We start from the raw sequence: 24,895 nt of genomic DNA on the forward strand, positions 1-24,895 counted from the left end.
ACTTTGCCAGCAATATTAAAAGGAGCTTTTGTGTTGCACAAAATAGATAAAGAAAAATCAAAATCGGATAAAAGTTGGATTTCAAAGTAGATTAAAAAAGCTTTTATCGTATATAATAGGCAGAAGACTAAAGTAACCATCACATTTACCTTTTACTATGTTTTTTATGATATTAAAATAGAATTGGTTAATGCAATATTGTTTATTAATTTATAGAATTGAAATTAAAACTTTACTTGTAGTATTTCTTTATACATTTAATTAAAAATCGTATATCGGGAAAGAAACGAATAATACATATAGTCGTCTGACAATCGATTAATATATTTTTTGTTGGTTTTTATGAATTTCGCGTTTTATGACGGATAACGTGTGTTAAACACTTCTCACTGTAAAAGTATTGCAAAAATATTAAAATAAACAGAAAAGTAAAGTGTCACATAGATTCCAACAATCAAATTATATATAATATATGACAAATATCGAATATATATTAGAAATATTAAATATGTAGAAGAAAAGATTTTAAATCTTCTCTGTTGAATGTGTGTGTGATACTATTACAACTGAGGCTAAAGAATTTTTAAACGTTTCTCCAACCGGCGGTTGGGCATGTAGCGTGTAAAAATACGATTGTGCTGAATTACGGAAACGCTCGCTTTCAAGTCTATAGTACTAATGCGTTTCCGATAAACGATGACGGCAGTTGGACGAGCCTATTTAATTAAAGTGTTTGGGATTCGTTGAAGAGAGAAGGCAACGACCGATCACAGAAAGGGTGCTGGTCTACACTAATTTCTCAGCAAGAGCAGCATGCGGTCAGTTGCGTACGTGATGGTAAAATTAGGTATGTCTGCCACCATGAAACAGCGGTAGCTAAATGTGCCGTGGTATAAGATCAAAACCGCGGTCAATCATATTACCGTTCCATTATATACGACAGCTGAACGAAAACGGTCGATATACATGCTGAGAAATTAGTGCTTATGTAAACAAAATAGTCGTTTTCTTCTGCATCCGAAGCAACATCGAATAACATAACTGATAAAATGGCAATTTAATTATGTTAAAATAATGTGGTGATAAATTGTAATATTTTATTTTAGACTTTATTTTAAGAGTAAACGAAATTAAATTAAGTAAACGAACAGAATTATTAAAGAAATCATATATTTGAATAAGATCATTGACAAAAGTTCTTATTTTATTAGACAGTAACTAAATTAACCAACAGAATAGTACGCGTAATCTCTTTACGTAGTATAGGTGTGAAGATTCTTTTTTTTTATCTAAAACTTCTAAATCTCGCGTTCAACTTTTTTGTGCGAAACCTTTTTATAGCCGATGATAGGAGAATCACTTCACATAATTTACTGTAGGAACCTTTTTTCACGAAAAAAAAAGAACTTTATGTAGTGGTGTACCTTTTATATATGAATATCCTGGTTTTATATAAAATATGAATTTGTATGGAGAAGACCGCTATAAGGGTAATAGGAAAAATGGTAAGAATATGAAATAAGGCAGAAATACTTTCGTATCTGTCAGGATCCATAGTAATGGCTATATTATATCCCTGCTTCATCCAATATTTTTCAAAAAATGTGACAAAGATATATTTTTATAAAACTTTGTATATTTATAATATTTACATATCCACATTTTGCGATAGCATGTTATTTTTTTTACATAACGATTTAAAACAATTAAATAGTATTTTGATTAATCTACTTTTTTTACCTCCGTAAACTTTTTGTTTTTAAATTTTAATGCGATCAGAAATTTAAGGGGTTCTAATAAAACATGCCGCTACCTTCTTCCACACTATAAATATATCCGACAAAATCTTTGAGAATGAATCAGCGCTTTCGAGTACCCTCGTTACTTTACTAAAAGCGAGGTCTCGGCCACAAAAACCCATTGTTGGTCTATCTTTTTTTGGAAAACAATTCATCGAGGGGATAGCAGCACGCGTTTTGCATCGATTTTTTTTTTATTTGGTTGGGGAGCAACTCCCTAGCGCGTACGTACTTTACTTTGCCGGAAGCTCCCGCAACACGAATTTTACACAAAAACATAGAATATAAAGGTCAGAGAACGTTCTGAAATTAATAAAAGTGTAAAATTTGATCAACATCAAATTGCACGTTGTGCAATTTTGACCATCGAATGCTATGGTCTTTCTATCGCGCTAGAACGCAATATATAGCATCTATTACACCTGTCGCTCGACTTTAAAACTTTTGCGAAGTTTAAAGATTGAGTACGACACGCTGAAATTTTAAGTACATAACTGTGTTAGGTGATTGATACAATATTGTAGATTTTGCAATCGTATTATTTACTAACACTAATGGTCTTGTACATACAAATCTTAAATGTACATTTGTAACTTTATCAGATACACTTTAACTCTTTTTTGGTATTATTTTATTGTTTTATCTAAAGAAAGAGCTCAGAAATCTAATTAATTTTTACATTTAATAACATTGTGTAGATGTCGATTTTATATCTGTCAATATACATATTAAATGATGCTTTTTGTAATGCTCATTATCAATACAGACAGTTGTTACCGGCTAATTCAAATTATTATTCAATAAATATAATAAAATTCGTTTAACGACTGTTCTACGTGGCACACGCCTTAATAACGAAATAACATACTCGAATTTTGCAGACGCCGGAAATATGCTCCATGGATATGTGTATGAATAGCTTTACGAGCGACGCAGATTGAAACATATCGGAACATTGATGAAATAAACGGCTCGATAACCAGCCACATCGACGCCACGTTATAAAGTACCAAGTTGATGGAAACAACTTCCATATGTTTAAAAGTAAATGTTATCGAGTCGGTCGTTAGTGTAGAAATTGTACGAAATATTCACAATATAAATAATAACAGTATTTTTTTTAATATGCAACGAAATTAAATAAGAAATAACTTTGCTAGCATTGGCTAGCAATGGTTAATAATTCGTCGATTGTTCGGAATCGTGCATTTCAGTAGTTCTCCATCTAATAATTCAGACAAAACCAATTTAAATTTCAATAAACATACGATCTTCTGTTAACTTGAATTTGTATTGATTTCATATACATTATATATATATATATATATATATATATATATATATATATATATATAATGATATAAAATGAGTGTAATAAACTTTGACAAATTGTTTGATAGATCATTCTGAGTAAAAAGTAACATATAAAACATAGATTCTACATTCTCAATATTTATATAATTATTGAAATTAAAGAATTGTGCTACTACCATAGTAAAATTACATTTTGTGTATATTATAAGAATTAACTATAAATATATGATGTTTGTATATTCTCTTATTTTATTTTGATTCTTTAAAGATTATTTCTTACCAAGCACGTAATAACACTTTTATATTTATTTACTGCAATATAGCAAAACTTCTGTACCTACGCAAATAATTTTGAGAATGAAACCTATGTTTACATGATATTTTTAGTCCGAATAAATTTCTAAGGGTCGGTTCCAACTTCTTGGTAAACTTATCTATTAGATAAATATATGTTTGTCTTTATTTAAGAAAAGAAATGAAGATAAACACATGCTTACCTGGTAGATAAGTTTACCAAGAAGTTGGAACAACCGACCCTAAAACAAGCAAGGTTTGTTATACACTCGTTCTGAATTATTTTTTATAAGTAATATGCTGTGAAGGAAAGCTTTTATTTTTAGACTTTATTCTTAGATTTTTTTCATTATGTTTTACACAAGATTTGACGTCAGCATCTGCTACTCTTCGCTTATTCATCTATTTTGGTTGGTATATTTCTGCAATGTTCACTTCTGTTATCACGTGGGGTAAATTTTATAACCGGTACTCTCTAAGGCAATATATAGTGATCCACCAATCTGTTATGTATCTTTCTCTCTGCTTTCTGTATTTATTACAGGAAGCTCATCGTGAAGTTATTCCCTTGACATTTTTCATCGTCTTCCTATCAGGTTTGTTAGAATAGGGATTTATATTAAGCGTCCCCACACACGAATGTGGATATACTTAGGTACACAAGAATCGAGGTGCGATCAATCTTCGATGCGCACGAACGCTTTTCTTCTTACTTCCTGTTTTCTTATTAATAAAAGTGTTAAATATACTTGTTGGCGAATGACATGCAATGACAATATTTCAATCTATTAAAGGTAACTTTCAAACAATGTACTTGCACACACACAATGCAATGAAACCACAAACTATATATGTTGAATGTACATTACAATATTTTGTAATAAATGAATAAACATTACATTAATCTTTTTAAGAAGTAATATGCACGTCTGCAATATTTAACGTTTTACAAAGAGAATTTTAGAAAGAACTATATACAATTTACCACAATATATCTCATTAGAATTCAGAGTACGATTTCCATGTCTTTCCAAGTACAGTTCCACAATTAAAAAAAACAAGTGGACAGAGAATTACATATTAGCTAATAAAACGAATTAACAATTTACAATGAATTGCATAACAATGAGTAATTATAATTTAACAATAAATAATTATAAATGATGAATAAATACTGAATTACAGCGAATTAAATTATTGTTATGATCAGGTGCTGGATTAATGAGGGAAACTATATAAACGCGTTGGTTTATCCTGTATGCGTTTCTACTTTGCTGAATCTGCTTTTCCTGTTTAATATTGTGCGAGTCCTTCTCATGAAGTTACGTGCCGGTCCCGCCATTGGAACGCGCCCTTCTCGATCTATGCTGCAAGCTTTCAGGTAGTTGAATTTTTCACTTTCTGTATGCTACCTTTCCACGTCAAATTGTACATTGACATGACAGTGCAAAAAAGAATGTAACAAAGGGCGTAACGAACGTATCCTACAGAGAGATTTACGACCATGTACAAATGCAATTTCTTAATTATGATAAATTACCTGCAATTTGACAAATATTTGTTAACTTTTGTTTAATAATGCTATTTAATATTATTAATGTATACTAATTTTTTATTATTATTATGAAAGATATTATCATGTCAATTTAATAATTCAAATAAAATTCATATAATCGAGGTTAATTGCTGATAATTTTTTATTACGAAAGACTTCTATACTTCCAAATATAAGCTAATGATAATAATTATTCATAATATTGGCATTTATGACATTTGATTATTTTGTTGTCAGGGCCACGTTACTTTTAGTGCCTCTTTTGGGCCTTCATTATTTAGTAATTCCATTTCGACCACCAAAGAATCATCCTTGGGAGCATTTCTACGAAGTCCTTTCTGCAATCACAGCTTCTTTCCAGGTTGGTGCTATTAAACTTAAACTTTTGCGTATTTACTTCACAATTAAGAGCGCGAGAAATAAAAGTGAATTATATATAGTATGAATAATATACATATAGTAAAAGCGTGAATATATAAACCATATTGCGCGTTGTATAGCGTATGTTGTGAATAGATATTAAATCAGATTGCAAAACTTCATGCGTCGGAAAACTTCATACGCAATTCAATATGCAATTTATTGCAGCCTACTCTTTCATGTATTCCAATGCATTTGTCAATACAAAATTAATTTTATTATATTGCGGAAATTTTTCATATAACGAGGTGTAAAACGTATCACGCAAACAAATAAATTAACAAAGTGAAAGTTTTACTTTCATCAATTTAAAATATTGAAATACGAGCATATTATTGAATTTTGTTTTATAAGCTACATTGCGTTGAAAAAGTATAATGTTGCACTATTAAAAAAAAGTTTAATAACAGAAATATTATAAAATATGATCTAAAAAATGTTTTATGTTTATTATAATATTTGTTTGAAAATAATCTAAATAATTCCTTTTTTATTTAACATTTTTTTCGTATTGAAAGATATTTTTTTACATTTAAGATATAGTAATATGTCTCTTTATATGTAAATGACAAGCAATATGATTTGTGTTAAGCCGGCTTCAGACGACGTGGCCAATGTACGCCAACATTGGCTACCAACACTGGGCCAATGTTGGCCACATATGAATATGCAGTACGATTCATATCCCTATAATACGCGTTATTAGTCGTATGCATATAGACTAATATTTAGCAAATATACGACAGTATTAGAAAATATGGATGATAATTGCGATAGGAACATTATCATTAAGGATTCTTTTTTCTTCTCTAAATTATCATATAATTTTTAGAAAAAATTAATATAAACGAATATTACGATACGTTAATTTTTACTGAATTAGGATAATTTTTTAAACGTGGTTTATTTTTTACTCCTATGACAAATTATTATTATACAGTTCAGTATTATGCAGCAAATTTGAAGGAGGTTATATGTTTGCAATGGATTTGCAATGAAAAAGAAATTCCTTTTAAGATCATTTCGAATAAATTACATTTATTTATAATCAATTAAAAAATGTAAATTTCTTTTGAGTTCTATTTGAGTGTAATATTACAAATGTGATCAGATTCAACGAATAAACGGAGTGTTCTCTACAATAAAAAGGGATTTGAATCTTTCTTGGAAATTTCCAGTTTCAAATGACGAGTTGTAGTCAGAAACAAACGTATACATATATCTTTTGTAAAACGCAGTTATTCGTTTTTTTTTAACCATCAGGCTCCGTTTAGTCGGAGATATGACATTTTGTACGATGGAAAAAAACAAGTGCAAACTGTATGTACCGAGTATTCGAATGCTATCGCACCTAAATTCAACAACGATGAAGTCCCTTTGATCAATATTTGCATTTTTTTTTCTCCACATAAACACAGGAACAGAGAGACATCCTTCTAGATTCTCACCCAAAGCAATACGAGTATCGAGCAATCAAATTTTGTGCGAAATTGCGCATTCACGCACGACACAGTCAACATGACTGCATTGTTATATAATTGCTTTATATCGTATAAAATCGATGGAATCGCTATTTAATTGAACGATTCTGTCTGAGTGAATCGGTTATCTTGGTATTTGAAAGGCCTTTGTTGTAACCATTTTATATCTAAAAAATACGCGGTTGTTAGAATGCCATATACGCGCATCTTAACAATGTCGCGTGCAGCGAGAAACATTGCAAAAAAGTGGTTTATCGATTAACTTCGTAATCCCTTTGTTACATTTGTTCGCGTTATCTACATGCAGGAACTATTTCAAATAAAAATGTGTCAAAAAATTTGCGGAAAACGCAAATATATATTAGTTTTTCTAATATATAAATATCTATACGTTTCACATAAATGCAGTTAATTAACTGCTCTGTTAGTTATTAAAATATTATTGTCTCCATTAAAAAGAAGATAAGATGAAAAATTGGTCTTACCTAGGACAAAAGCATTGCAATCTTCCGTTATAAAACAATAACGTAGAGCACAATGAGAGAAGGGAATAAAATTTCACAGCTCATTGGCGGTACGATTAAATTTGAGAGTTAATCGGAAAATCCCCCGTATCTCATGCGAAAGAAATAGTAATAAAGTCGAAACGAGAATTTTCTTCGGAAACGTTTTCGCCGAGCTCGATGTCGTGAGGTAAAATGTAATTTCTCTCTTCCAGGGTCTCTGTGTAGCTGTGCTTTTCTGCTTTTGCAACGGCGAGGTAAGTTCCTGTAACTATAGGAAACGCGCGCGCGCGCGCACACATACGCGTTTATTTCTACCTTCGGAGTAACTTGCGTGCAATGTAATGATATTTTCCCTCGTGTGTTGCAGGTAATAGCACAATTCAAGAGAAAGTGGGATGGCAGCGCCCTTTTGCGAAAACGAGCCAATTCCTGCACGGCCACAACAGTCTCGGTATGCAAATATTAACGAAAAGTTGTACAGGGTTGTTGCGACTTGAATCTATTTAAACAATGCCTAAAAGCTTCCCCCCTACCTTTCCACGACACTCGTCGAGAACTAAGATTCCAGCGGGAAACCAGATGGATTAAGAGAAAGCGGTAGCAAACCTGTTTGCGAAATTGAATATCTTATCTTCGAAATCATGGATTAATTCAGGAGTCTTTGGAACTTTCCTGTGTCTTCTTTTTTGCTATCAATATTCCATTACTTAAATAATCTCTTCAATTTTTTGAGGCGATAAAATATAGCTGGATCATAATTTCTCCCGACGTTTAACTGACGTTTAATTATACCAGCAATCTGCGTATTTAAATATGTACAATATAAAAATAAATTGGAGCTCGAGAAAATACCGCTTTTCTCGTTTAGTTTTAAGTGTCGATAAAAACGTCGTGAAAAAATATCCGCGAAATTTACGCAATACCATCTCGATGTGAAATGGAAGAAACAAATTTATTATCTTATATTTTGTTTTTTGTTTTTGAAAAATTTAAATTATTTAATATTAAACAGATGGAAAAGAGTTTAACTATTTTGAAGCGACTTTGGTGATTCAGAATTTACAGAGATTCTATCGGTTCCTCTCAATCCACCGATTTTTCGATCACAAGTGCAGAACTTCGTCAATCATTTTACATGCCATATTAAGGCCTTACTACGACAGCATGAACGCAGTTGTAATTAATTGTAAAATATTGTAAGACATACATTGTTTACGTTGACTACGTTTACGCCATTGTAGAACGGTCCTAGCAGTAGCTTAAAGAATTCTAGAACATAACTATTCAACGTTATCAGATATCGGGGGACGATGGAGACACCCTTGCGATTTTAATGAGAATTTGCGTCTAACGCACGAGATAGATAACACGAGAGAGAGAGAGAGAGAGAGAGAGAGAGAGAGAGAGAGAGAGAGAATGAGAATAACGTCTCCCTCGATTGGAATTCCCGTATGCACGACTTGTCAATGGTGCGATGCGGACTAACACGATCGGGATCCCTCTTCTCTAGCGACTAATCCACATACTAACCCACACGCATACTAACTCACGTGATGTGGAATGCAGCCGTTTCGGGGTGATATTGTAAGATTGTAATCGGACCACTGATGTAATGGGAGACGAAGAGAGGGAATGAAAAGAACGGGGATAGGGAAGGGTGAAAGGGAAAAGAAGAAAAAAATTTATGTGTTGTATACGTATGAGCCGTCCGTATCGTGCCAGTGACAGCAGCGTGCCCGAGTCGAGTCCATTATGGAATGTTGACTGTTTCAGTTTATCCGCTCGACCGCAGGTCCGATGGCGGGAGAGGAGAAGGTGTGACTATCAGCCGGCGGCGTCGGCGATGCCGAGGGACGATGACTGCAGCAAGCGATTAGCTAGCGAGGACCAGCAGCAGTTGCAGCAGCCGCAGCAGACCATTCAGGTGATTGCCGCGGGTCGGCCAGGTAATCACGGCAACAACAATCACACGCGGGTTCTCATCAAACGCGGCGGTGGCGACGGCGACGATTCTTCCCACGACGAGTGCGATCAGACGCAGTGTTGATGACGATCGACACGGGATCAACACCGGGGATGATCGTGCTACGAGACCACAGAAAAAAACAATATCACCTCCTCTGTATCCCTAAACCGAAATAGATAGCCGAGATGAACCGGTGGGATTTATCGATTTACAATTCATGAATGCGCTGTTACCGAGTTGGTGAGATCGCTGTTACTGGTGCCGAGATCGAAAAGGATAGAGCGGATCTTATTTTCTACGTGTAATATATGTAATTCGAAAAAATCTCAGATATTAAATTTGTTTAGCATTCTTGAATTATAAAACAAACGCTTTTCATGCTACATTTTCTATTCAAAAATACTTTTAAGAGTTAAAAAAATTCAAATTGATAAGTTCTTTTTTAAGAACAAAAGAAATTCTTTGTACCCTATGAGAAATCGCACAATAGAAGGAATTTCCTAGTTGATTTTAAACTAAACTTGATAATTCATAAATAATTTAAAAATACGCAGGTCCTTTTTGAATTCATAATGATCTGTGCTACATAGGATTCCTCCTTTTCTTATTACGTACGATTCCCTTTGGCATTGCAGAAGGAAGAGTAATGTGACGGAGTAATTTAAATTCGTATCGAGTATTCGCACGAATCCTTTCATTTTTTTTAAACAAGAAAGATGCGAGGTGTATTACTGCTCTGGTTCACTGCTCGATCTCAAACGGAATTAAGAAGAAATGCGCGCGATTAAAGATATATTTTAATACTCCTAGGAGATCTAAGAGCTCTACAAAATTTCCTGAGATCCAAATTAAATTTATTTTCTTAACGAAAAATTAATGATATGTATCGCGAAGATGGAATAAACGTGCGATTTTAACATATTTTTGATTTTTATGTAATGAGAATCTCGATTAACGGATCTCGAAAAATAGATAGAAATGTTCGTGTTTAGAATTTATTAATTTGATGAGATGGAAGAATCATATCAATACTGACACATGCATACACGAAAAAAATTGTTTTGCTGGAGTATCAAAAAATTTAACTAGATATAGATCGGAAAATAATTTTGTTGGACCATCAAAATAATTACGTAGAATGGTCGATAAGCAATACTGTAACAAGTCTTGTCTAACAATCAACTTGAGCATTCCATGTAAATTATTTTGATAGTTTAACAAAATTATTTACAGATCTGTATCTAGCTTAATTTTTATATATTTTAGCAAAATCATTTTTTTGTACACGATTGTCGTTTTTATACTAGCAAAGTACCTACTATTATTTGTTTGTGCAATATTTATAGATAATCTGTTAACGTTAGTATTTCTTGCCAATTGTTTCGCGCTAAATGTGAATGACGCAATTTGTTTGTACATATTTTAACACTTACGTGATGTTACATAAATATATCGGTCGACTGTGTGTTGATATTTATTGTTCGCGACACAATTGTAAGAAAAGGAGTCTGTAATTAAAATAAATGTCGATATGCGCTACTATATATATTCTCAACTATATTATACTGTAAATTCCATAAAATTATAAAAATTATGAGTCAAAACGAATTAATGAAATATGATAAAACAAATTAAGTTTTAGTTTTAATTTTTAAAAATGAGTTATGGATTTAGAATGAAAAACATGTCACGAAGTTTAGAAGAGCTCACTTAAAGAATTTCAAAAATTTTCTGGACTTAATGTGTTTTAATCCTATTCCCATAAATTTCAAATTTAGATACCTAAAAACCAATACGATTGGTGCTTAAACGTTTTCGGAATTTTTCTTCAATAAAAGTGACAATGTCCAAAGAATTTGTTATTTTTTAAGTATGTGATCGTAATATTGTACAATCATTTTGTTAAGTGTGTACACGTACACGCACACACACACACACACAAAATTCTATGTAATGTTGATTGTAAACAATCCTATAAAAAAATATATGTATATATAGTCTTGATAGTTGCAAAAAATTCATATCTCCGTAAGCGGAAAAAATCGAGAGAGAGAGAGAGAGATGATTTTAAAAATTTAATATATTTTACGAAAGTATATAAAAATAAATAAACTAACAAGTCAAATGTATGATTATTTTCTTAAACATCACTATTCTTTTATGAAGACAAGGCCATCATAAATTAAAAATATAATATAGTAAAAAATTAAAATATCAAAAAAATTAATTTTAATTTATAAATAGAAAATTATTAAGTATTTAATGTGTTAAACAAATGGGAAAATTACTGGTGTTCTTCATGCAGGTTTGCTTTATCAAATTAGAGTAAATTTAATTGACGAAAAGTCCTTCATAGACGTAAGCTGTAAGATCTATCGTGTGTATTTCCTCGCAATTTCCTTGCTTTTGATATCGCAGCTAGGCTGACCGAGTTAGGTACATGTTTCCAGTTTATAGGGTTCTAGACCAATTCTCGCTCGTGCTGCAACTGTATTAAATTATAACATCAGAGGCAAGAAATCAAATGTAATTTCTTCCTGCACTGTACATCGAAATAAATGAACTATTTTCTCAGGAGAAAATGGACAATCTTAATTTATTTAATTTGTCGTTAATTGATATGACATTTTATCGTTTTTTAAAATAAGGTAGCTTTAATATTTTTTAAGTTTGTACTTATATAATTTGTATTCTTCATTAACTAAAAAAAAATTGATTCGATTATTCATATATAAAATAGAATTGTGTATGTGATTTTCAATGTATATATACAGTTATGAATAAAATTGTATATGCTTTTATAGAAAGGGATACGATTGGAAAAGGTAAAGTAAGAAATTCATTCTGTAAAAACACATGGAGAATAATTATTGTAATCTATGAACTGTGAACAATAGAGAATGATAATTTGTAGTAAATTATACATGTAATGTTCTCGCATGTCTGTATTACACAATATATATGATTTACGCTCCATTTGTGCAGAGCAAAGAAAAGCTTTGAGAACAAATATTCGATGTTGTCCAATGCATTGATTGTATTTCATTAATTTTTTCAATTTTCACGATTAGAAATTTCCACAAAACCGAACAAATTTCATGCATGATGTGTAAGGCAAATCTATAAACAATTTATCCGAATATGTAAATAACACACATAGTATGTAAATTATGAGTGTATTTTATTCTTATATTCATTCTATAAACTTAGAATGCGGCGCAATAGTCGCACTTAGTGGCACTAACCGGTAAATATTAGCAACTGTTATATAAAAAAAGGGATATGAGTTTAAACAATGTAGAACAATACTGGAACGACATACGTATATCTATAAATATTATCGATTTTAAATAAACTAATATGTATATATATACATACACGCACGTACATACATATATAGACATATATGTATGTATAAGACACACATACTGTTTTAAAATCATAATATTTAAGGATATTATAAATTTTCATATTTACATTTAAATATTTTTCTAAATGACCGTCAACATTTCAATTTTAACTCCCATCCTTCTCTCCTCTCTGCAATATCAAAGAGATTGCTCAGATAAAATCGCATAATACGCATGGCAAATCAGTGGTTATTGTTCGTAAAGAGGCTAATATAGCTTAGAAGTTACTTTGGAATGAATGTAATAAATAAGGAAAAAGAGATCGCTGATATGTTAGAAATTGATAAAGATAAACACCATCTATCTCTAAAAACCAATCTTTTGTATTTAATTTTTCGTTACTACTCCCATAAAAAACTGCAAGATTAAAAAAATAATCTTAATGCAAATACAATACAACGATTCTCTCTGCTGTTGATATTCGATCCTTAATTGAAACGACTAAATTGAGAAAGTCTGCAAGACGGTTAAATTATAATATAATACAAAGCAATTAATCTCAACTAATTGTTATTATTATTTGTAATCGAGGTACGCTTTTTTTCTTTAATTATATAAGTCTTCAGTCACATCTCTATCGTTCGACACGCATACATTCGCTCATGTACAAACACGCTCGCATTACTGTAACTGTACAGATTGATCGTTTAAAGCTATTTTATTCACATAAACTCCTTTATTTCTTTTCTTCCATAAAAAATATAGCGAGTGTGCACGAGTATCGCTTTTTCTTCACTACGCTAAGAAAGAGAACCTTAAAAGATAGGACACTAAATATGTCTTGATAATTTGACGATACTATACGTAGATATCTGTTATTTCAGTTATCCGACTTTTTATTCGACCGAATCTGCTTATCTAATTCGATAGTTCATGTTTTACATTACAGTTCTGTCGTCGTTTGTTAATTCGCACAGAAAAACACAGGAAGTCGGTTGGTAAAATTTTAATTGGAAAAATTGGGCAAGCGCATGATCACATACAAATAATTAGCATTAAAATTATCGCATTTTATCTACCGTCGTCTTTTGACATTCACTTCGTGCCATTTTTTTTTTTAATAACCAGCATGGTTTTGTATCTTCTGTGTGTCTTCGAATAATTAAAATTATTTGAAGAAAAAATTACTGTACGATTTAAGAAAAAGAAATTGATTGTAACGTGGTTTCTAAATTTTGATCTTATCTAGCATCGTTAGGCATTGTTTTAACGATAGCACTGAATTATCATTGAGTTCGTAAATTCGTGACCTATTGTTTAGCGGATGGCATTTCGCGTCAACAGCGGGGGAATAGTCGGAGCATATTATTGTAAAAAAATATCGATATAAATAAACGGCACTTTTCGTAACCAACAATATTTATATCCTTTGAAATATCGAAAACTAAAAGAGATACTATAAATTGTAGTTTTTACAATAATCTAAATGTCTTATATATATAATACAATTATTTAAAATTTAACCCTTCGAAAACGATTAATCGGAAGCTTGCAACGTTGCACAAGTAGCTGTGAATGCAAAGCCCCTGGTAGATCAAGATGAAAAAGGTTTTCCGTTGTAAATCGTCAATTTAAATTTAATTAAATCGGAATTTTTCTTTCTCTTTTCCCCTTTCTCCCCACCCCCCTCTGCCCTTTTGACCTTTCCTTCTTTCTCTTGTATGCAGTCTATATCAAAAATTCTCCAAAGCTATAAGCTACAAGCTTAATCTACTGTACAATATTGTTTCGTTTTTCAAGGTACATATATTTCTTACATGTCGTTTCTTGTTCCGTAGTTTCAAGTCGTATTAATTATCTTACACTTTATTACAGATTTATTATCCTAAATATCCACATTCACGTTTTGGCACTCGTGTTCTACTGTTTTTGCACGTCACTGCTAGTTTCCTCGACACCACCTTCCATACTATTATCTTCATTTTCCGAAGTGTCTTGAACGTAGGACATATCACCTTGCACCTCATCCGTCTGTATAACGCCGATTTCGTTTTGCGTGTAATCTTCCGCAATTTCATAAGTGTTTTCTGGATAAATATACTGCGCTGTTTCGATATTCGAGTCCTCGTTATCGATATCTAACATATTTTGTTCTATTAAAATCTGATTACCTTCCGCGTCATTAGTCACCATTAGCACAGTTCCGTCCAGATTATGCATCTCGTGCACTTGAGTGTCTCCATCATCCTCCCTACTATTGTCCACTATGTTCTCGTCCGCAGAATCTTCCTCGAAGTCGTCGCCCTCGTTCATTTCCATTTTTTCATACTCCTTACTGAATTCCTCATTTTTCTCCATATCTCTGTCACCAATGTCCGAGTTGCATTCGGCATTGTCGATTCCATTATCGTCCAAATTATCGTCCCATGTTACGGGCAGATCGTTGTTATTAGCCACGAAGAAACTGGCTGCGTTCGACATATTTTCCGGGTCATTTGGTATCTCTGTTATTTCGCACTCCTCCAGATCTTCTTTAACCATACTCAGCGAAACCATTGGACTGAGCTTGTGCCTCGTGCGATCTGTTGTACCGCTGTGCTCCTCAGATTCGTTTTCCGGTAACAAAGGCATTATTGGACTTAACACGGGTGGTCCATCATCATCATCATCATCATCGTCGTCATCATCATCATCATCATCTTCATCTTCATCTTCTTCCTCTTCCTCCTCTTCTTCCTCTCTTTCTTCCTCTCTTTCTTCCTCAGCTACGGCTTCACCTTCACCCTCATCCTCATTCTCAGATTCAGATTCAGCCTCACCTTCCTCCTCTTCTTCGTCATCTTCACCCTCACCACTTTCTTCACCGTCTTCTTCTTCTTCCTCATTTTCATTCTCTTCATCATCTTCTTCGTTATCGCCATCATCTTCATTATCGTTAGACATGTCTACATCACTCGTCGTATCTTTAGCAGATTCCTCGCGACGAAACGCCTCAAATTTGTCTATATTCGCGGATGCACCGGAAGTCATGAGGTCATTCAAATTACTTTGTTTAGTTTGTTCTACAACTGCAGTTGCAGTAATGGTAAAATCGATTTTCTGATCCTTGACATTTTTCTCTATCGGCACGTTCCTTTGAATGCCTTCGCTGCATATCCTGAATCTACCAATATCGCTCATTTGTAGTGTTTTCTTTTCCGTTGTATTCATTTCCGTTTCATCCATATCTGATTCGTCATCACTCTCGGAGTTACACGATACACTGTCACCGCTCGCTCTACTAGTGGTCCTTGTATCAGACTCATTTTCGTTTTCATTTTCATCTTCTTCCTCCTCTTCTTCCTCTTCCTCTTCGTTCTCGTTTTCTTCTTCGCTCGAACTACTATTGCTATCGCTATCTGAATCATCACTATTATCCGAATTGTCTTCTTCGCTATTCTCCGAATTGTTTTCATTGTGAATATCCCTACTGCCTTCGCCTTCTGATTCAAAATCCGCCTCTTCTGCTTCCTCTGCTTCTTCGATAACTGACGTCTCATCAGCGATTAAACTGCCCTTCTCGTCGTTGTCATTCTTTGCGTTATCTTCGTCCGCCACCGCATGATCTTCAAACTCCGATTTACCACTACAACTCGCTGCATGCTCGATGAGTTTTTCTTCACTCACGAAACTCTGCTGGCATTTTTGACATCGGAAGTTCCCAATGTGAATGCTCATGTGCAACAACAATTTACTTCTCGCATTGTGATACCTGCCGCACGTCTTGCAGGTAAAGTTGTTTCCCTCCGGCGACAAAACAGGGGCGTGCTCGGCCTTCAAATGATCGGCCAGATCTTGATAAGATTTACATAGTTTCAAGCATACGCCACACGTAACGGCGGCCTCGGCGCGATGGAATCGAATTAGATGTTGCCATAAATGTTTTTTGGCAGGCCATTGTTTGCCACAAACCTCGCATGTGCATTCAGTATTGGTCGATTCGTCGTAGACCTTACGCGAGTCTTTTCTCGAGCATTTGCCGTTACCCGTCGCCTTCATCTGTGACAATGGCATAAGATTCGGCACAGGTTTTTGGGCCGACAACTGCAAATTAATGTCTTCGAATAAATTAAAGTCGGGAATGTTTAGGTTGGATTCGTTCGTTAGCGGCACCGAGTCCTCTCGTGAAATCTGATTATTGTTCTTCAGATGAGTCTCCAGAATTGATGTCGAGACATTATTCGGCATGTCGAATCTACCACCTATCGAGTTTCGACGCGCACATACATTAATGTGATTCCAGAATAGGGTCTTGGTAGAAAACTGCTTCTTGCAATTCTTGCACTCAAAATTGTTTCTGTTTCTCATCTTGCGCTTGCTATCATCCTTTTTGAATTTCTTGAACATACGGACGGGGTCGGTGTTATGGACGTTCTGATAGTGCTTGGCGAGAGTGTCCGAATTGAGAAAGATCTCAGGACACATCTCACAGTCGTATGTGTCGTTTGGTGATCTTCTGCGTTTGCGAGAGTCGTTCGAGCTCTCGTCGCACATTTCCTCGTCGAATTCCAAGTCATCCGGCTCTTCCTTTACAATAATGTCGGGAGTTTCATAGCCCTCTCTCTTCGCACCAATATCCATTCTGTATTCAAAAATAGCCAATTGATCCTTCGGAACGTTATGTACATGTTCATAGTGATCGCGTATGTCATTCTCGTCGGTAAAAACTGCTAAGCACTGTTTGCACGTGATAAAAACTTTGCCATGACACTTCTTTGTATGATCGAAGGCCTTCCATTTGGACGCATATTGTTTGCCGCATACCTGGCACGTGTTCGGATTGGAGAGAACGCTACTGTGCTCCGCTTCGACGTGCTTCTTCAAATCTTTCGGATCCTTCATAGGAATGAGGCAAACGCCACAGGACACGCCGATCTCGTTTCGATGCAACGATAATATGTGCATCTTTAGTTTCAGTTTGTTTTCCACAGTGTCACCACAATAATCGCAAACGTTCGGGTTGCTGTGATATTTGTGCTCCTTCCGATGGGCTTCCAGATCCTCTTTGGTGCGGAAGAGTTTCTTACAGCTCGGATAATCGCACGTCAGATCCGGGTGATCCATATGATTGACGCGATTGTGCGTCATAATGCCCAGCTTGGAGGTGATCGTCTCGTTGCACAAGTGACAGGTATACGTACTGTGATGATTCTCAATATGTTTCTGCAAACTCGCACGATCCTTGAATATCCTCTCGCAGGCTCGGCAACGCGTCAACAACGCACCGGGATCCTTACGATAGTTTTGACAGCCTTTCATGTGGCGACGGAGCAGATAGCGCTTATGAAAGCCCTTATTACACTTCTCGCAATAATGCAAAACACCATCCTCCACGCTTAGAGATTTAGAGGTGACACAGTTCTGAGTGTCTTTACCCATCGCAGGCATGAACCTGTGAATCTTGGCGATATGTGCTGCTAGATGATCTCTCGACGCGCTCGTCTTCGAGCAGTAAGGACAAGTCACATCCACATGACCTTTGTGCACCCTGTTCACATGCTTCCACAAATGTGACGTTCTCCCATAGCATTTGTTACATAAGTCACACGGGAAAAGGTTGTGCACTATCCGTCGATGATTACACAAACTGTCGAGTGTTGTGAAGCTAAGCTCAGGGCACTGCTCGCAACTTAAATCTATTTCCGAAGCGCCATTGCTGTGCTCAGGCTTCACCGACTCATTGGTGACCGACTCATTGGTAATCTCGTTGAAACTGCTATTGTCACATGCGGCGTCCATGGCCGCCGCCTCCAAGCCGTGGATCTTTCGGTGCCGAGACATCTTCGATTTATTGGAGTACGGTCTACCACAAATATCACAACAAAAATCACCACTGGTTAGCGGCCAATGTTTCGCCTTCACGTGCGTGCTTAATTGTATAACGTCGGAAAATACTTTGAGACAAACTCCACAAATTAGAGGTACTGTGTCCGCGTGTACGCCCATCACGTGTTTCCAATAATCGACACGAGTAGGCCATAATTTCCCGCATATCTCGCAGGTGTTTGGCGAGGGTCCTTGTATAGCATGATGTTGGAGATGTTCATTGCGTAGCGACTTTGTCGCAAATATTTTTCCGCAAGTTTCCAATTCGCACTGAAACAATTATGACGAATAAAATTAAAGTAACGTGTAAAATAATATAATCTAAAATTGTTTTTTTGTTTTTTAAACTTACTTTAATAGAAGATTCGTTGCTATGTGTGTCATTGATATGCAACCAGCGCTCCCATTTGCTTGAATGGGAACTACCGCACACCTCGCAAACAAAAAATAAATGGTATTGCGCTCTATTACCATTACCATTAACGCTCAGAGTATTTCCACTACCCGCGGCGTCTCCTAATGAAACTATTTGATCAGACTGCAACAAAAAAATAAAACTTATAAAATGTATATTATTTATAACATTGTTTGCAAAAATTGTTATACGAGTATTCCTCTACCTACGATCTGCATGCTATTTACTAAAAATTAACTAATAGAATGAAGAATTATAACGAATTTTATAATACAGCAAATATTATGAATTTATCTTAAAAAAAATTTGTTTTATTATTTCCTAAAGGTTTATAATCGTTTCTTATGTAATAAATAATTTCTTACGTAATAAGTAAGAAATAATTATTTTACATACTATTTTAGTTATATAAAATGTAAATGCTATTTGATTTACAATCAAAGTCTTGTAACCCTCTTAAGTGAAGAAATATTTGTAACTTATTGAAAAATTGACATTTCAGCATTACCTTATGAGCATTTCTCTGATGCCGTATTAGGTGATCCTCAGTCGGAAAAGATTTGTAACAAATGTAACAATCGACCTTCTCGCCATCTTCTCCATCAAAATCTAATACTTGTTCATTTCCTTCGTTACCATTCAAATTTTCATTATAATAATTACTATTTAACTTTACAAAACTTGCAGGATCAAAGGCAGGATCAACATTATGTATTGAGACATGAGTGATTAATTTTTTTCTTGAGTCATGCTGTCTACCGCATATTGTGCAACTGTACCTGCATTATAGTTGCAAACACATATACATTAATACATATAACATATATTTAAATATTTCATTGCAATATAACCAACTCAATGAAACTAGCTTATTTATAAATAAAATAAAAATTATAATTTGCAATATTATATAAATTCATATAAAAACTATTTAAAAAAGAAATAGATAATCTAAAATGTAAACAACTATACCTTCTTTGTTCTGATATTAAGAGTTTAGACTTTTCATGATACATATAGACATGATTTTGAAGTTGTGTATTATTAAAGCACATCTTTAGACATACTCCACAAGTGAATGCAGCGTATTCTTTATGCATTGCTCGTATATGTAACCACAATGACGCTCGGTCATTGAAATCTCTCTTACAAGTCTCACATACAAATACTGTTTCAATTTCTATATTCTCATGGTTGTTCTTATAATCTTTGTCATCATTCTCCAAATTTATCTGTTTAACATAGTAATAATAACATAGTAATATGTTTGTATAATATAATAAAAAGTAAAAGACATGTAAAAATTTACCTTTACCTCAGGTGAAGATAAGAGCTCTGGTGGTTCTTTTATCTCACTTTGCTCATAAACGCTGACGTCCATTTGATCGTTCCAATTCTGAGAGATTACTGTTGTTTTTAGACACTTGTTACTGTCAATGATAGGGGTAGGATCAACGCCGTGTGACGTTGTAATGTGTCTAATTAATGAAGATTTCAAAACAAAATCTTTGTTGCATAATATGCAGATAAACGGCTTCTCGGCGTCGTGTCTGATCTCGTGTTCCTTCAAATTATCTACCGATGTAAAACTTTGTGGACAAGATTCGCAATACCATCTCTTCTGAGGATTTGTCTCGTCCTCTTCTAAACAATGATACATTCGAAATGAGATAACTTTAATCTTATACCTAATAGTCTTTTCGTTTCTATTATTTTATTAATTAAATTTTACCTGACTTAATTATTTTTTTCGGCTTGCCGTTGGATGTCGAACCATCATCGTCGAAATTCCGTTTTAAATTGTCTCCCTTAGTCAACGCCTGTTTCAATATAGTTAACTGTGGATTTTTCGCCAATTTAGCCTCGGCGTTCCTGAAGTCTTTGTTCTCATCGTCCGAATCTACGCTCGAAATGTCAGAAGTGTCGGCAAAAATCTTATTGTTCTGTGCCTCGGTCTGCCCCAACAAATCTGTACGTTGTTCTTGGATGCATATCTGACGATGTGCATTGAAATCTGCCAAATCCGTGTACACCATCGGACACGTTTGGCACTGATATCGAGTTTCCGTGCGGGAATGAGAAACAGATAACTCTGGAGGTGGTGGTAGACCAGCGTGTCGCGATTTTATATGCTCATCAAGATTATATCTTGTCGAGTATATACGAGAACAGTACGCACATGTTACTGCAGGATGTCCCCTGAAATAAAAAAAAAAAACAAATATTTGATAAAATGTATTAAAGATATATTAAAGACATTTTTAATATCTCGAAGTTAATAAAATAATAAGATATAAACATTAGTTATGTATTATTAAAACTGTATAATTTTCTAGATTTTTTAATGTTTATTAATTTTATAATATTACGTGTTTATTAATTTTATAATATTTAAATGTTTATTAATTTTATATAATTTTTTAAGCGCTATAAATAAATTTGTATTCTTTCGATTTGTTTTAATTGGAGTTAAAGAATCGTAACAGCGATACCATATATCGGATAATTTATATTAAAAATTTATTGAAATTCATTTACCGATGTGTAGTAGAAACATGTCCCCAACGATGTTTTGCAGTAGAATATGACTTATGACAAAGATCACATTGATACGGTCGTTGATACGAAGTATGATCGTCAGTGATCACTCTTTCGCCGATCACATCACCCTCGCCCACGTGAATCCTTGCGTGCAGTGACAAATGACCCTTGGAACTAAATGCTTTATTGCATAGAGAGCAGACGTAGACTTCGTGTTGTTGCGATGCATGTGGAAAGACTGCAGTATCCTGAGTAGTGGCGGCAGCGCTCGCGTTGTTTGTACCACACTCCTCTTCATTCTCTTCGGTTACCATTGGAGTCATTTCTAAGAAATCGCTAGGATTCGTCTCCATATCCATCTCATATGCCATCTCATATTCCGATCGCCGATCTTCCGAATCGTCTATCACTGTAGCTTCGTATAAAAAAAAAACATATATTAGTGATAAATTACTTATGTTATCAAAAAGAATATAGAGTTTGAAATGTCATGAGCATACCTTCATCCGTACCTTCACTTGTGTCGAGAATCTCCTCGATTTCGGGATCCGCTTCACCATCCGAATTTAATCTTGGCGGTGTACCTAATGCCGCATTGGGATTGACTACGGGGGCTTCTGGGATAAGTACTGGCATATTTTCCTTTCCTTTAAGAAGCTCTGCGTGCCCATCGCCATCATTTGTACCGTCATTGCTCGCCTATGATGTAACATGAAACAAATCGATATTTTTCATAAAATTATGAAATTACAATCTATAAGTAATGATAATAATTGTTCTTGGATTTTAACAGCTATAATCTAAAAAAAATCTGTTTTCTAATTACAATTTATTTAAAAAATATTATGTAATGACAGCTTTCTCTCTATTGAGATATTACACAAAAAATAAATTATATAAATAATTGTAGTAACAATTATTAGATTATATGTATTTTAATTAAAATATCTTTTTTGTCAATAAAATACATTTAATATAATTTATAAATTAAAAAAAATTTTGAACTATAAATCTAATTCATTTCAAGAATAATTTAAAACATATTGCTTAGGTTTGTTTATCTAATGTTTCAAATAAGATATCGAAATTTACAGAGAACAAATATTCTAACATCAAACTTAGATACTTACGCCTTCCTTCGGTTTATTTCTTTCCAACCAGGCAGTAGCATTAATACACGAAATTCGGAAATCGTAGAAATTTTCCAAGTTGAACATACATCGATAACACAGGACTTTTGGCAAACAATCATTTTCCATCACCTGAAACAGTGATTTTGATGTTTTCATTAAGAATATGTTAAATATCATATTTTAGTGTAGTGATTAATATTTTAATCATTAAATCATGATAAATTTAATTCTTAATTTTGCCTTTTGTTAACTTTGTTATTCAAGTATTAAAAATAAATATTCGATTAATAAAACAACAATGCAAAAAGGATTCAGAATTAAATTAAATATTAAATAACAATATTCTGATAATAATTCATAATTTTGTAAAATAGTAAAGGTTTAAATACACAATGGCATATGTATAAATATATGTACAAATACAACTAATAACCGAATATTTCAAATCCAAATATTAAGGAGTATTTTTAAGTTCAAATTTATTTGTTTCCAATATTAAAAATGTGATATCTGTTTCTAGATAAATCTAGTTGAAAACTATAATAAAAAATAAACTGATTTCATGATAAAAAATAATTCTAACAGTAATCCTATAAAAACAAATTGTAATTAGGAAAATAAAAGGTTTTATTAAAATTTTAAACATATTGCTTTTATTTATTATTATTTATTCACATTAACTTTTATAAATATTTATTAATTTTTCTAAATTTTAAATAAAATAATCAAATATATTCTGACTCCTTATTACAGGTTTAAAAAGCAACATGTTTTTTGCCTTCCTTTGGCTTTAATGACGAGATTTAAATGCCACGTGCACGTGTGTACAATCGGAATCTATAACGCATGAGATCCGGTAAGTACTATCTAAATCTCTATTAAGTAGAATACGAATTAACAAGACGACAACGACGACGACGGCGACAACGAACCGGCGCTGCGAGAGGGTGATACACGTGACGATGAAAATATCGAAATGTAAGGAGGAAATTCGAGGTAAACGGGAACGCGATTCACCGTTGCGCATCGACCGGGCGACTCGACCCTATAACACACGACGGTAGCTGAATCTCGTGGAGGAGCGCGTCGAACGCGCGTGCCGCAGCGGCAAACAAAATGTCGCCAGTGCGTTGCGCGACGACAGGCGTCCCTCCTCGCGTCAGGCTGACCTCGCCGACGTCGTCGCAACGTCCTCGATAAGCGATGGCTACCGGGTGGAATTCGTCACCGAGGACGCCGCTCGGCGAACGAATGGACGAGCGGATGAGCGGACGAACGAGCGGGCGGGCGGGCGAGCGGTTGAGCGCGATGGCCGACGGTGACGACGCGGCGGCGGGAAGAAAACCTTCACCCAGTAACGCCCCGTCGACACCGAACGAGTCGTCCGTGAATCTGCTCTTCTCTCTCTCTCTCTCTCTCTATCTATCTGTCTGTCTACCTCTCTCCCTCCCTCTCTTTTCCTTTTGCCTGTATTCGTCTCTCTCAACGGAGGAATGAGATCGAGGACGAATCGTGCAGGGCCACAAAGTACCGAGAGAGGTGACTCAGGAAAGTAAACGAAATTGAGAGAGAAAAAATGAGGGACGCGCTGAGGAAGACGAAACGAGACGGAAGAAAAAATAAAGAGAGAGAGAGAGAAATAAGCCGAAGACTCGTCACAGACGAGGATAATATGAGCGTCGCAGAGAACGCGAACAAAGAGGAGACTTACCTTGAACGGCAGGAACAACTGAATTTTGTCGACGAGCTGACGATTTTTACCCTCCTGGCCGAATATGTCCATCCTAATGGCGTCGAAGGAGGCGCACAACCGACACAAATCATGATAAGATTTTCTCGGCTCCGTCGCCATCGCGGTCGCGCTCCCCGTCGCCGTTGTCGTCGTCGTTGTCGTCGTTGTCGTCGTCGTCGATATTGTCGCCATCGTTATGTCGCCAGTCTCTCCCGAGAAAGCTCGCGTCCCTCGCTCGCTCTCTCTCTCTCTCTCTCTCTCTCTCTCTGTCCCTCTCCCTCTTCCTCTCGCTCGCTCCCGTAGCAGCGTCGCCGTCGATGGCGAGGAGACTACGGGGAGCGACGCGCGACGTTAACGTCGTCTCTCGGCTCCGGTCGCTATCTCCGCACACCCAGTCGGACGGACGAACGGAAACTGGCGATGACGGACGTGGCCGAGGACGCCGCCTTGTGACGCGCTGCCCGGGACGAACTGGCCGTTGCCGTGCCGACTCCGCTGCCGCTGCCGCTACCGCCGCCGCCGCC

At 35.0% G+C, this 24,895-nt stretch overlaps 2 protein-coding genes across 19 annotated transcripts in view; one reads left to right on the top strand and one right to left on the bottom strand.

Annotated features, from left to right (window-relative positions):
- Window positions 1-11,917, top strand: part of LOC105832154 (calcitonin gene-related peptide type 1 receptor) — a 101,981-nt gene extending 90,064 nt beyond the window's left edge. For 10 of the 12 annotated variants that reach the window (XM_036285430.1, XM_036285440.1, XM_036285435.1 and 7 more), the window contains 5 exons: window positions 4,618-4,788; window positions 5,200-5,323; window positions 7,582-7,623; window positions 7,737-7,820; window positions 9,162-9,416. In XM_036285430.1, coding sequence (XP_036141323.1) covers window positions 4,618-4,788; window positions 5,200-5,323; window positions 7,582-7,623; window positions 7,737-7,820; window positions 9,162-9,416 — 676 coding nt within the window. Of the gene's footprint in view, window positions 1-4,617; window positions 4,789-5,199; window positions 5,324-7,581; window positions 7,624-7,736; window positions 7,821-9,142 lie in introns of all 12 variants that reach the window. The other 2 variants (XM_036285428.1, XM_036285429.1) reach the window with 2 other exon arrangements.
- A 586-nt stretch (window positions 11,918-12,503) lies between these two features.
- On the bottom strand, window positions 12,504-24,826 carry LOC105831956 (zinc finger protein Xfin). Of its 7 annotated transcripts, none has more exons than XM_012672480.3 (10): window positions 24,351-24,826; window positions 22,637-22,768; window positions 22,019-22,205; window positions 21,504-21,915; window positions 20,698-21,164; window positions 20,275-20,609; window positions 19,938-20,197; window positions 19,474-19,744; window positions 18,903-19,088; window positions 12,504-18,820 (listed from the first exon to the last, which is right to left on the bottom strand). In XM_012672480.3, the coding sequence occupies exons 1-10, from the start codon at window positions 24,561-24,563 to the stop codon at window positions 14,606-14,608; spliced, it is 6,678 nt and encodes a 2,225-aa protein (XP_012527934.1). In that variant the 5' UTR covers window positions 24,564-24,826; the 3' UTR covers window positions 12,504-14,605. The 7 variants fall into 7 exon arrangements, with proteins under 7 accessions (XP_012527934.1, XP_028045026.1, XP_012527933.1 ...); XM_028189225.2 differs by having other exon boundaries at window positions 20,281-20,609; window positions 21,504-21,921; XM_012672479.3 differs by having other exon boundaries at window positions 21,504-21,921.
- Window positions 24,827-24,895: the final 69 nt, after the last annotated feature.

Source organism: Monomorium pharaonis, chromosome 4, assembly GCF_013373865.1.
Source record: "Monomorium pharaonis isolate MP-MQ-018 chromosome 4, ASM1337386v2, whole genome shotgun sequence".
Classification (NCBI taxonomy): domain Eukaryota; kingdom Metazoa; phylum Arthropoda; class Insecta; order Hymenoptera; family Formicidae; genus Monomorium; species Monomorium pharaonis.

Excerpts from the sequence above, each read along its gene's own strand:
- LOC105831956 (XM_012672476.3), bottom strand. The coding sequence starts at position 24,563 with ATGGCGACAATATCGACGACGACGACAACGACGACAACGACGACGACA. Across the intron at positions 22,206-22,636 it reads GAAATAAACCGAAGGAAGGC|GCGAGCAATGACGGTACAAA; the intron begins GTAAGTATCTAA and ends GTTACATCATAG. Across the intron at positions 19,745-19,937 it reads TTAATATCAGAACAAAGAAG|GTACAGTTGCACAATATGCG; the intron begins GTATAGTTGTTT and ends ACTATAATGCAG.